A 13,032-nucleotide genomic window follows, 5' to 3' on the forward strand; every position below is an offset into this window, starting at 1 on the left:
AATGAAATATCGTTGTTGAATCTGATGGGGTATCATCGTTGAGTGCCGCCCGAACGCCTGTTGAAACTCCGTCGACGCGCATTGTTGAAGCGCGTCGAGAATGTATTCTTTTCCACTTCTTTCTCACTTGTCTTCCACCCTCTTCTCAGCTCCATAACCGCCCTTGCCCTCTAGACTCTGGTATGTCGCTCCCTCACCCTTTCCGTTTCTTGGTCCTCTCTCTGTCAGGTCTTCCTGTAGCCACTTCAACACCAGCTCACCCAATTGACTGTTTCCAGTGTACATGCGCTCGCCCTGCTCGACCTTGACGTCCATCTCCTCGACGCTACCCCACTTCTTGACCTTGCCCAAGCTCATATGCACGAGATGTGTAGGCCATGTCGCGAGATTGTCCAAGATGTGAGTCGCATACACGATAGTGCATGGACGCTCCAGTGTCTCCTTCTTCAGGAAGTTGAGGAAGTTGCTACGCGACAGCAGATCTAGATCAACTGTGATTTCATCCAACAGTAAGATGGTCCACGGTCGCAGCAGACCCATGGCGAGTTGTACACGTCTCCTCTCGCCATCTGATACGGCGTGCATGCGCCAGCTGAGGTCGATGTCAAGTATGCGTACGAGCTCGTCGCGGCGCTCGGTGTAGTGATCGCCGCCGATGGAGGATAGAAGCGTGGGCACGTCGATGTCGGTACGCACAATGGGGTTGAGTACCCACTCAAGGCCAAGATAGGTCACACCCTCAAGGCCCATCTTGAAGGGGTCGATGCCCGCAATGTGGACGGTACCGGAGGGGGCCATGCGCTTGCCGGAGAGGAGGCGGAGAAGCGTGGTTTTACCCGCGCCGTTGGCTGGAACTGTCAGCTGAACCCTTTTGAGATCCATCCCTGTTGTTGCATACCTCCGATTAGAAGTGTCCTGCTACCAGGTGGTAGGTCTAGGAAAACATCCTTCAGCCCACTTGAGCCATCTGGGAAGGCATAGCTGAGGTTTTTCACGTCGATTGACGGCGCGACTTCCTTGCCGTTGATTGTGTTTGACATTGTGACTATGATTTGCGTGTAAACGGCTGTCACACTGTTGGTGGGAGGAGACTACATTTTGTAGGCTGGTTGCGGTGGAGTCATCTCGGTGGGCTAGATCGGTAAGTCGACATGAGTGATGCCATCATTCCGCCAATAAGCACGCTAGGCTAGGATAGGCAGGCAATATTCTGGACCTTAAACGGCACTTCTTCTCAACCTCAAGTTTTTCAACATCGTCGTACTACTCGCTCCGTCATTCGTGGCTTCAGTGGACTCAGGCCAGCTATGCGTTGTGAGTCAATGCGGTCCGCGGTGCCATACCATCACAATGCCGGGGATCTCCGACACCGCGACGCCAGCGTGGGCAGCCCCAATACCTGGACATGGAAAAGCAAGTATGTCTGGGGAAGAACCGCAACTCACGAAAAACGTTCCAACAATGTATCCTGCACATCTGACGAAGAAATGAATTGCATGCGATTCAATCAGGCCACAGACCGCGCAAACTAAAACCACACGGATATGTACAAGGTTCACTTCCCACTATATACAACCACTAGTCAACCCCACTAATGCATCTGCGTCTGACAATGCGCCTAGAGCGAAACACAGCCGTTGATAGAGTCCTCAAGGAACAGACCACCGTAAATCTGGCCCTCGTCAAGGTTGGCCTCCTGGAAACCAGCGTTGGCAACATCAGAAGTACCAGTGGGCTTCTTGAGTATACCCATCTGGTATTGGCCGCCACCCTGAAGGTTGACAGTGAGGGGACCAGCGACCTGCTTGAGTGGGGCCTGGCCGGCAGAGTAGAAGATGGTGGTTTTGCTAAAGGTCTTGTTAGTACCACAATAATCAACTTGTAGTAGGTGAATGAACGTACTTGGCGTTGAAGTCGAGCTTCAGGGCAAAGTTTTGCCATTGAGTCTGGTCGATCGGGACGCTCCAGAGGAACTTGCTGTCGCGGTCAAGAATCTTGAACTGGTTCTTGTCGGCATCGCTCTTTCCGATGAGAGATCCAGTCTGGAACTGAATCTGGTTGTTGCTGAAGTCGGCAGCCTCGTGCCAGACGTTGAGGTACTCGTGGGTGAGGTTCAAGGGCCTGGCAGGGTCCTGCTTGACGCTGAAGTGGAGAGTCTTGACACCCTTGCCTCCCTCACCGTCAGCGGCATCCTTGAGGAACTGGAGGCCTGCACGGCGGAAGCCCTGCTGCTTCTGGAAGATGGACTCGTCGGAGATGGTGACCTCTACAGCCTTGAACTTATCGCCGTCGAAGCGCGATGATTCGTTGGGGAACTTGAGGATTTGCGACCAGGTCAGGTTGTTGCCCTTGACGAAGTCGGCGTTGAAGATGGTGTTGGTAGAAGCCGAGTCGAAGAAGGTGGGTGTGGTGTTGACAGGGACACGGCCATCGAAAACGATGGGGCACTTGGGCTCAGCGCGAACGGCGTTGGCGTGGGGGTGCGGGTGAAGGTATGGCGCAGCCAGTGCGCCGGAGGCAACTGAGGCCAGGGTAAAGAATGACTGAGTGAACATGGCGATGGTTAGAGAATGTCGTCGAGACTGTGGATGCGCTTGAAGTGGATGAGACACCAGATGGCAGGTGGAGACAACTCTTTATACAACTCTAAAACATATGACTGAACATGTATCTACCCCAACACCATCCCAGCCCGTTCGCGTATTAGATGGACACTGCGGTGCCAACGCGTCCGGCATTTTCCACGCTCCGAAATAAGGGATGTTCGCGCCCTTCATTTGGGTTACTGCAAAAGATGGGCCAGTTGGCCAATGGCAGGGGAAGGGGAAGAACGATGGAATATTCTATAGTAGGCCCGACGACGTCAGGGTAAGGCCGCATCAATATAGGTGAAATATAGCTGGGACACTTCTGTCATGAGGCTCCTCAACCAGGATGTGGGGTAAAGTGCACGGCTGCTAGTTAACTACCGGACGGTCCGGCATCCCGATACCTTCGTCAATCAAGAGGATTAAAGGCAGTAAGCAAAGCATTTCGCCGACAAACGACAGTGTCGATCTTCTGTAGTCATTATCCTTCAACCCAACTTTTCTTTGTACCGTTTTCCATCTCGACTACCACGTGCAGTCTTCGTTGCTCGCAGCGCAATTTCATGCGCGGACCAAAAGCGCACTCCGACATTTCCAAAAAGCGACCGAATGGCGCCGTCAAACACACCATTGCAGCCAAGTTTCATCAACACCGGGAATGCGACCGAATCGCAATGATCTGAACTAGCATTGATGGACGGCGATGTAATCGACGTGGCTCTAGAGTCGTTCGCGATGCTGGGCATGATCTTAACATGGGAGTATCGTGTCTTGTCAGGGTGTGTATGAAGTGCAAACGGCCGTTCAGCGGCGATCAGCTGGCCCAAGCGGAAGAAGTTTATTTCTTTACCTGCGGTATTGCGGGACGTTGATACTCCGGCCACCGCCTGAACTTTTGTACCGGCTTGGTCAAAATCGTCATCAACTCCCTGGCGTGACGATTATCGATGGTACATGCAAGGGACGTCAGGCTCGGTGAGAAGATGTGTGCTATTATCCTTTGCAGTACAGTTCTAACACCCGCGGTATCATTGCGCCTGGTGAATTTATGCCTTGAGTCCATGCTCAAACTCTGTTCATATTATGGTCGCCCAAGAGGTCCATCAGCCTGATTCCCATCTTCCTGTCAACATGGCGCTTCCTCAACGCGCTGCTTTCGACACTCCACGTATCCAAAATGATGTGCCAACCCAGAACGCCATGCATGAACGTGGTGACAAGCAAACGCAACCGCAACGCCTCCCTATGTGCCACTGGTCTTGAATGCAAGCTCGCCTTTATACAATGCCGACCGATCACATGTCTACACTTGCTGCGGGGTCAGCCATGTGGCTTCGATGCAGCCCTCGTAGAATTGTCTCTGGCCGTTTTCGCTCTCAACACCGAAGCCCATGTTGCGTAGCTTTCCGGTATCCCAACCACTAACAAACTCTCCTTGGCCGCCGTTCTCCCTATCTACAGCATCCCCAAGCCTGATGTAGTCGGCATGACGGCACACAGTTTGAGAGTAAGACCATTGCAGGCAGTTGCCATCATTAGCACATTCTGATCCGCACGAGCCGGCATTGCGGTGCGCGGGGCGGTCGTTCGGGACGGGCGCTTGCGAGAGGTTGTCCCACCACTCCTTTGAGGGACCCTGTGACAGGAAGTTGTGCGTGTAGGAGAGGAACGAGGAGTAGGTGAATGGTTTCTGCGCAGTAGTGTTAACCGGGTTGCATGCCAGAACTTGGAGCCTGTAGGATACTTACAGTATTGTATGGTCGTGTCCTCTCCCATCTCCACAAGTCTTCCATCTGCTGGGGCTTGAGCTGATGCAGCGAGAGCATCGGGACGCACCACTTGTCACGTGTGGTAGTGACATCTTTGGGCTTATCGCTTGCGAATGTCGGATACATAGCCTCGAGCTTGTGTCCAGTGGCGTTTTGGATGGCATAGGAAAGGACAGCGTCGCCGCGCTGCTCCTCCTTGACCCACTGCTCGTACCTGACGCCTAGTCGGTTCTCGCGCGGGATGTCGGTCGAGCCTGGGCTCTTGGCTGGAATCAATTGCTTGAGGAGGCCCTGGGAGAGAACAAAGCCTGCGCCACCGTAGGCAAACTGGCGGCCCTCGGATCCCTTGTGCGGTTCACCCAGATAGTGTGGTTGCGAGGCGTCGAGCTGGCTAAGCAGACGGAACAGGGTGTCCCAGAAGAAGTAGACATCCGACTCAATGAAGACGAACCATTTTGCCGAGGGGTTTGTCATGTATGCCTTATCTACCATGGGCAGGTACTTGAAGCGGTCGAGCTTGAAGGACCGCTGCTGCTCCTTGACGGTCTCCCCGCCTTCGTGTGCCTTCTTGTGCTCGACATAGATTTGGAAGTCCACGTTGTCCTTTTGGTAGCTCTTGGGGAGTTCGGCGAGGATGTCGATAACATGGCGGTCGCCCAATCGCTCTTCCCTATCCCCCACGATGATGAGGTTCGTAATGCAGCTCGATACGGTGCTGAGGTGTGCTTTGGTCTCGTGTGCGCCGTCCGAGGCCACCTTGAGGACGACCTGCACCTCTTCGAGTAGCTTTGTAGGGAAATTCTGGCAGTAGTCGAGCTCGATGGAATTGGCGGCTTTGGTCTCGAGGGGCGGGAAAAACGACTTTGTCTTCGCTTTGTGGACTGGCGCCTGCGGATGTGATGCTCTCCGATGCGAGAGGGTGTATATGAAGAAGAAGATCAGGAGGCCGGGGAAGAGGAATCTCCATGGCCGCCGTGCCAAACGGCCAGCCAGCGGTTTCAACATGGTGCCGTCGCTGCGGCCGTGGGGGGTTCTGCGGTCGCCGGGGGGTCGGGAGAGTCGCTGTCAGTAGAGACGACGACGAGGGCAGGCGAATTGCGATGGGCAGGTGGGCGACGTCACCGGCACATTAAGTAGTCCGTTCGTGTTGGGTGGAGGTGTCGACAACGACGATGGCGCGCATTGGCCCTGAACCGTCGTACTGCGCGAGTCCAGCCCGGCTCCTGACCAGAACGCGAATCCGCTAGTTCCCAATCCGGAATGGTCGCCGTCTTGGTATCCCACGACTCCTCTGATGAGCATTCTTCCTGCTCTGGCCCTGTTCTCGACGTGACTTCATCGCTGTTTGCGACACCTGGAAATCAAGAAGGCAGGTATACTGCAGGCATAATCAAATCTGGCACGCCTTTCGCACTACTGCGGTTGCTTGTAAACGACTGCCTTTCGGCTTTGTTGTATCCTGCTTCATCTTCCACGTCCGACCAATCTGGCAGCGCCTCTTCGTCACTCATCATGTGCTGCGGAGATCGTACAAGCTCGTCTGTCACACTTTCCAGCTCCGCAGTGAAATTGGATGATGCTGCGCTTTCTGACCACTGATACTCCAGCTCCTCGAAAAACACGTTATATTCCGGATCGTCCTCTACATCAGACCAGTCTGGCAGATTGTCGAAATCTTCGTCGCCAATGGTTTCATGATCATTCTTGGCGACCAGAAGACCAATAGACTCCAGAAAGAGATCACAGGAGTCGAACGACCGTCTTGTGAAGGAAGGGGTGCGATCCATATGTGCTTGCGGTCTAAACGATAGATCAACGTTGCGGTATTGCGGATCCGAAGATTCCGCCTCTGCCTTTATACTGAAGTCTTCTTGGTCAATGAGCCAATGTTTGACTTTATCGTGGTGCGTTGGATCAGCAAGCCCACCAAACGGATTCGCGTCATTGTTACGTTTTCGTTGCGTATACTCCTGCTTTGATTGTCGCACTGAATGGATTGCCAACGGATTATCCATGCTGTTTTCCACACTAGTGACATTCAGCGCCCTTGATCTGGCAAGCGATCCTTCGGCGAACTCTGGAAATACGCGATTGAGTTGTTCGTGCGCGACGCCCCCATCGTGCCCACGTCGGCGGGCTGCATGGTCGCGTTCGACTTCCCTTGCTGAGCGGCATGCGAAAGACAAGTTTGAGTCACTAGTTATCGTGTCGTTGTCGTTGGGGAGAAAGGAGACCGTAGACCCTCGACCAACGGCTTGCAGCTCATCAAGTGGTAACCTCTCGACGAAACGCAGTATGGTAGTGTTGACTTCGAGAGCGACTCGTGCGTCTAGATGGCCTATATTCCTATTGACCTGATCTCTGAAGGGAAGAACGTTACTCAGCGTTCTATCTAGTATCGCAGTAATAGAGCAGAGAGATTCCTCGGATACTAAGTTGGAGATTGTTGTTGTTCGTGATCCGCTACAGACCGTTGCTTGGGTCTCGGAAGTTGATCTTGATCTGCTCCTCATGCTAGGTATGGACGAATTCGTGGAATCATCGCTCCTTCCAAAGCTTGATGTCGTCAGCCGAGCGCGCATTGAGCGGATGATCTTCTTCACTTTGCCCATATTAACGTTTGCGGCGCGGTTGAGGTGTAGATTGGGGGTTAAGACGTTGTAGTTCATACCGGAGAGTATAGCGGTATAGCGGTATAGAGGAAGAAGTACTGCGTCGAATTCCTGGGTTCGTTTCACGGACGCAGCGGTACGTACTCGTTAACGGTCTTTCACTACACATTAGAGGATATTTCATCGCGTCGCGATCATGGTATACTCTGCCAGCAACTCGCTCAGTTAATGGTTTCTGGGGGCTCAGTCATCGAAGCTGATGCACGTTATACTCAAGTAACGCTGTGAACTGTATTGAAGTATGAATAGGAGCGTATGTTTGCAGAAGGTTATAGCGTACCACTCTGTGACAGTACAGTCAGAGTGTGACATGCATAGCGTATATAACGACAGCTCCACTGCTGCACTGATCCGCGTACGTCGAAGACCACACTTTCATACTACGACCACTGATCTGGCTAGCAAGAAACGTATCCATCTTGCTCAACGACCAGGAAAACGTCTAAGTAGTCGAAGATACAGCTCAAAGACGTCGTTATGAAGTACCAATATCTCGTAAAATCGCTTCTTTTGGGTCTGGCCACCTCTGCACCCACCGCACCCCCAATTAACGACCTAGATGTAACCATGATGCAGTCCTGCTCTGATAAGCCCCACCCAACTCTAGTAGACTACAACATAGCCGGAGTCGCATGGTGTGAAAAGCACGTCCGCGTCAACGCTCCAAATCCCCCTATGCTCCCCAAACCCGTCATCGATCCAAGAATCCTCCGGTCATGCCGCCTCTCCGCGCCCCGTACACATTCATGGTGCCCAACCCGGACAAGAACAAGCCTGGATTTGCTCTCCAGCCAACATTCGAAGTTCTTGGATTTGCGCCCATCACGCGAGAAATGTGTCTTTGGGGTTGGGGTGTGGGTCGCCAGATTTACGAGATTCAGTCGGAGCAAGCCAAGAAAGGCAATATTTGTCGTGGACAAGGAGGTGTTGCTATGGTTCAGGGGTGGAATCAAACTATATGGTGGAATGAGTTTGGAATAGTATTCTGAGTCAATGCAAGATTCGTCGCTTGAATGTAGTACGTTGAGTTACTAGAGGTAGTCATTTTCATTTGATGTACCTATCAACTGATGCTACATTCCGTCGCCCCGGCGTCGTTAACGCTGAGGCATCTGAGAAATGCCCCTGTGCGACTGCATATGACCCAAAACCCCGCTACCAACTGCACGCCCTGGGTATCTTCGCGAACACCTGCCATTATGTTCGCTGATCAAATAACGCAGCCTGATGTATACATCTCTCACCATCTTCTCCACTATGCAAGATGAGACTCGGGTATTTCCGCTTGTTGCCCTGCATCTTTGGGTCGGTGGGCATGTTGGGAGTGCTGTTCAGGTGTAGTTTTCGCGCAGGGTATGGCAGTGAAGGTAGGTCGCTTGGCAGAATAAGTGTGGGCTCATACGCGAAAGCGGCGTTGTTTACGTGAGCTAGATATTCGGAGCGGCTTAAAGTATCCAATTTCGTCTTCTGCTTTCCGTTCTTAGAATCCTCCTTCACCTCGCCGTCACCAATACCGGCGATTAGCCAGGGAATTGACGTTACGTGTTTGTTATTGCGCCAAGCTCCTAGCGGCACTGGGAACCTATATCAACTTGGCCTGTCCCTCCAACTTGCTCTTCTTCCCTTCAACTGTCACTAGCTTTTCCGCAACCAACCAGCTTTGGGATCACTCAAGGGTTTCTCCGAACTCTTAGGGATGACTCCTTCGATGCCAATTCAACTGCCCTACTTGGTTCTTTTGGTTGGACATCGACGCGCCGGGGGTTGGTGTGAGGAACTACCTTCTTGGTACGTCCTGCCAGAGATGTCTCGATGTTGGTCTGACAGCCTTCACGATGCCTTCTCGCATGCAGTACAGTTCGTTCGACCTGCGATTGTTTGTGTTATCTGGATAACGTACTCAACGTCTGGTGGCTTGGTGGCAATGCTGATGTGTCCGGTCCACGCAGGCGATGGTTGCGACCACGCAAGCGAGTAACAGGCACACTGACTTAGACACCGCCGTACACGTGCAGCTTGGTGTCAGACAAGCATGCATCGTGAATACGGGACATTTTCATTGAGTACCTTTCCCTTATAGAAAGGCTTGAGGAAGATGATTGCTTCTTGTCTGATACGTGATACATAGCCTCCGAGTCTGTAATAGGATACGACATGGCACTTAGTTGCTCGCTTTGAGTATTGAACAGTGATGTTTACTAAAGCTGTGTCAGTAACAGTCAATCATGTTGAACAGTTGAGCTGCACTGATCTTGACGCCTCTGTTGTATCGCCTTCACATTATAAGACATCTCGAAATGATTCCTCGGAGCTATCTGGTGGCTTCTATTACATTCGAATATGCATAATGAAGCCCATGAACCTGTCCTGGCGTACAAAAAATCGCATCTCGAGGGGCTCGTGGACGCCTGAACATCCTCTCAAAGAGCTGAAATGGCGGAAACGCTTCAGTTTTCCGGGAAGAATAGTGGCAACGACCTTGCCCTTACACTAAGCATCAGTAGCCAAGTGTAGTCCGCTAGATCTTGTCCCTGGCGGTGACACACCGCAGGAGCCAGGATATATGTTGAGCTGGTGGCGCCCGGGCCCATTCTGTTTGGCAGCCTTGCGTCAAGAATCTGTCTCCCTCTCTCACACCCATTGTCGCAGCTTCAATTCTTTCCACGCTGCCCAAGCTCGCTATGACTAGATCCAAGTTCGACTCGCCTTCGCGCACACCTCGCGGCCAATTTGCCTCGCCGCGACACTCACTGTCGATACCGCCAACACGATCTTGCTCAGCACGTCAAGGTTGTCGCGACGACTACGAGGAGGATCAAGATGGTCAGAAGTGGGAGCCAGCTCGTGGCAACACGCTCAGCAGCTTCATCGCCGACTCGCCCTCATCGGTGAGCACTACCATGGAAGGAGACAAGTGCCCGTGTCTGACAGTTGATGCCACAGGCCTGTCACTAATCTTGTAGTGCTATTCTCAACACTGATCAGCTGCGAGAACAGCTTTCTCAGGTTCGGCTCACCGCTGATAACGAGTACCTCGACCGACTCCAGACTGAGGAGCAGCTGCGTAGCGAAAGCGCGCGCCCTGACAGCTACGTTGAGCAGTTCGAAAGGCACGAGCAGCGCGTACGCGAACTCGAGGCGGACGTCGTTAGGCTTGAGGCTGCTCTTGCCGGTGCCCGGGCGGAAGCACGTCAACAAGATGTCATCATGTCCGCATTGGAGGCAAGACTGGCCACTGTCAATTCGAGCAGTGCCATCACTACCACTTCGTACGTTGCTTTGCTCGTATGATGTTGTATAAGCCAACTAACAATTTAGTATGACTTCCCACTCGATCGTTTCCGTGCTTAAATGCGACAGCTGCCGTCAGCAGGGCCTGCCTTGTGACAACAGTTATCCCTGCGGCTCTTGCAAGTTGGAACGCGAATGTGTTCGTCGCAAATGTGGATAGTACTACACGCTTCGCGCTCACTGTCGCGACGACTGTGAATGCGTTCACATGGATGATCATATCAAGGGCGCTAAGACTGGAACGGAGATCAAAGAGCTAAAGTAGATTTTGTGGATGTCCTATGGCGCCTTGCGAAGCAACGAGCTTTTCTTAGACTGCCACGCTGAGTTGTCGTCCAGTGGATGAGTTCTAAGAGCTCAGTGTGGCATGACGGGATGGATTTGGGAAGGAACACTTTGCGGAATGATGGCGCTGAGAGCCTCCAGACTCAGCTCAGTATAGACAGCTAGGACTCTTAAATCCGAAGATGACGAATAAAGCTGTATGTATGTCGCTGACCGGAAGACTGTGACTAGTGCATGAGGTACCTAGGTAAATTGATGTCTTGGTGAGGTTGGTAAGCATCCGGCTATTCCTTCCCATCCGCGCGGCCCCGCTTCCGGCACAGTAGCCTACATCATCACACCAGACCTCCGCATGTGCTCATGATATCTTTCCTACCACTTTCTAAGATAGAACCATCCCAATATCGATCATTAGTTCAGGCCAAGTCGAAACCAATCAAAATGGCGAGCACTAGCGAGTTGCGTCTTCACTTGCTTATCTATCTCATCTAGGAACAATCAGCTAACGAAAGCAGTCTCGTGAGACTAGCACAGAAACTTGTTCGAGATGGACCTTGCAAGATAGAACACACAGCACGTCGTGTGCGAGGTCTTTTCAATGGAAAATATGCATTCGATACACTCAATGCGCATCATGTCTGGGAATTGGAACTGCGCTACCCACAGTACTTATTGATGAACTCCTTGGAGGGCCCTCATGACACTGACCATACTCAAGATACTACGTACCGATATCGAGCTTCACTTCCAACGCTAAGCTATTGCGTGGCTCTGCCATTGATGGAACGAATGGAGGCGCAGACCTTGGGGTTCTGACGGTCGGTAACCGCGACAGCAACCGGATTCTGATTTTCAACACCGGCAAACTGAAAGATCTTGTGAAAGTCGACTTCAGAGCTGTCGATCAGTGGTTTGAAGAAGACATGGAGATATATGGCCATCCCAAAGACCCCTACAAGCGCATCGACATCCTGCCTTCTTCTCGTAATGTCAGAGTAGCCATCGATGGTGTTACACTCGCGGAAAGTTCAAGTCCTCTATTCCTTTTGGAGACCACTCTAAGGACGAGGCATTATCTGCCGCCCACGAGCGTGAACTGGGAATATCTCACACCCAGCAATACAGTAACGCTCTGTCCGTACAAGGGACGCGCGGAGTACTACAACGTCAATATTGGTGGGAAATTGTACAGGGATCTGGTATGGTACTATCGATATCCGACTTCGGAGAGTGCTCCGATTGCCGGATACATGTGCTTTTACAACGAGCTGGTTGAAGTTTATGTCGATGGCGTGAAGGAGACGTCGTAGTCGTGGCTCTGTACTGGCTGTTAAGATCTTCAATCTAGGCGCATAGTCAAATCTCATCATGCTTTGATCCTTATGGTTAGAACAACGTATCACACCCTGGTGCAAACTTGTAAGCTCGGTGTTATGAACGAGGTCTCTGAACTCTACTTCGCGCTTGTTACCGTCTGTCTACCACAGAGCGCGGCCGATCGTACAACGGTGACTGGAACATATAGACTCCAAGTTCTGCGGTGCTGAACTGTAGGGAATCTCATGTTGGAAGACATTCGTCCATATTCTATGAGGAAGTATAGGCTTTAGTGCCCCTTGCGGGGGTCGGAGTGGTGCAGCTACATGCTGCGATGCTGTATACACTGTACTGTTGATTCGGTCCTTTGTCATAGTCCGCCTCGGCCCAGATCAAACACTATCAACTCTTCTCTTGCTCGGCCAATCTACCAGGAATGCGCGTGAAGGATATAAAGCCGTTGACGCGCATGGTGTGTGTGAAAGACATGGCGGACCGGACGGCGGCGGCTCTCGGTCGACCTGCATTAGGGATGCTGATGGTCATTGCGACTTCTGTTGAGTAATCTGAGGTCGTGGGATAGCTTCCGGAGGTGCCATCGTCATTGATACACAAATCTATATTGCTAGGGAAGCAGTGACCTAATGTACCATAGAATAGAAATCGAGACGAAGATTCGGGACAGTTGGGGCTCGCAGGATGGACCGGTCTGAGAAGCGCGCAATAGCCTCTCCGCCAGAAAAGCAAACACTAGTCATGTAAAGCCAAGACGCACCCTAGCGTGATCCCGATATATCGCTCGCTGTCAGTTGATGCTAGCTACTTTGAGGTGTGTCTGGTAAACACGAAACAATCCGTGGCGGCCTGAAAGCGCGACGTCTTGGCAGGGGGACGGAGGGGGAGATTGCATCTATAACGCCACAGGGTCATCAGCAGTAACTAGGTACGGATCCCAGCGGCAGCTGCCAGTAACAGATTTTTATGTTGACATGTAATACGGATGCTGTGTTGCGACAATGTGATCCTGCTGGATGAACATGGCTGGGGTTCGACTGCTTTTCTTCCAAGGTTGGTGTAGGCCGTCAATCTCCGCTGTGCCCGCGTCGCGCA

At 52.2% G+C, this 13,032-nt stretch overlaps 6 protein-coding genes across 6 annotated transcripts; 2 read left to right on the forward strand and 4 right to left on the reverse strand.

Moving 5' to 3' along the window:
* Positions 1-123: 123 nt before the first annotated feature.
* On the reverse strand, positions 124-1,040 carry J4E82_008648 (uncharacterized protein; the record flags this gene model as incomplete). Its single annotated transcript, XM_051734879.1, has 2 exons — positions 124-848; positions 899-1,040. The coding sequence occupies 2 exons, from the start codon at positions 1,038-1,040 to the stop codon at positions 124-126; spliced, it is 867 nt and encodes a 288-aa protein (XP_051585347.1).
* Positions 1,041-1,618: 578 nt separating this feature from the next.
* On the reverse strand, positions 1,619-2,555 carry J4E82_008649 (uncharacterized protein; the record flags this gene model as incomplete). The annotated part of the gene is made up of 2 exons (XM_051734880.1): positions 1,619-1,847; positions 1,903-2,555. 2 exons carry the CDS (start codon positions 2,553-2,555, stop codon positions 1,619-1,621), a joined length of 882 nt encoding a protein of 293 aa, XP_051585348.1.
* Positions 2,556-3,891: 1,336 nt separating this feature from the next.
* J4E82_008650 (uncharacterized protein) lies at positions 3,892-5,362 on the reverse strand (the record flags this gene model as incomplete). Its single annotated transcript, XM_051734881.1, has 2 exons — positions 3,892-4,278; positions 4,337-5,362. The coding sequence occupies 2 exons, from the start codon at positions 5,360-5,362 to the stop codon at positions 3,892-3,894; spliced, it is 1,413 nt and encodes a 470-aa protein (XP_051585349.1).
* Positions 5,363-5,718: 356 nt separating this feature from the next.
* J4E82_008651 (uncharacterized protein) lies at positions 5,719-7,026 on the reverse strand (the record flags this gene model as incomplete). The annotated part of the gene is made up of 1 exon (XM_051734882.1): positions 5,719-7,026. One exon carries the CDS (start codon positions 7,024-7,026, stop codon positions 5,719-5,721), a length of 1,308 nt encoding a protein of 435 aa, XP_051585350.1.
* A 2,684-nt stretch (positions 7,027-9,710) lies between these two features.
* J4E82_008652 (uncharacterized protein) lies at positions 9,711-10,320 on the forward strand (the record flags this gene model as incomplete). Its single annotated transcript, XM_051734883.1, has 2 exons — positions 9,711-9,917; positions 10,015-10,320. The coding sequence occupies 2 exons, from the start codon at positions 9,711-9,713 to the stop codon at positions 10,318-10,320; spliced, it is 513 nt and encodes a 170-aa protein (XP_051585351.1).
* Positions 10,321-11,046: 726 nt separating this feature from the next.
* J4E82_008653 (uncharacterized protein) lies at positions 11,047-11,915 on the forward strand (the record flags this gene model as incomplete). Its single annotated transcript, XM_051734884.1, has 3 exons — positions 11,047-11,063; positions 11,121-11,270; positions 11,324-11,915. The coding sequence occupies 3 exons, from the start codon at positions 11,047-11,049 to the stop codon at positions 11,913-11,915; spliced, it is 759 nt and encodes a 252-aa protein (XP_051585352.1).
* Positions 11,916-13,032: the final 1,117 nt, after the last annotated feature.

Source organism: Alternaria postmessia, assembly GCF_024291825.1.
Source record: "Alternaria postmessia strain BMP 2775 chromosome Unknown scaffold_72, whole genome shotgun sequence".
Taxonomy (NCBI): Eukaryota; Fungi; Ascomycota; class Dothideomycetes; order Pleosporales; family Pleosporaceae; genus Alternaria; species Alternaria postmessia.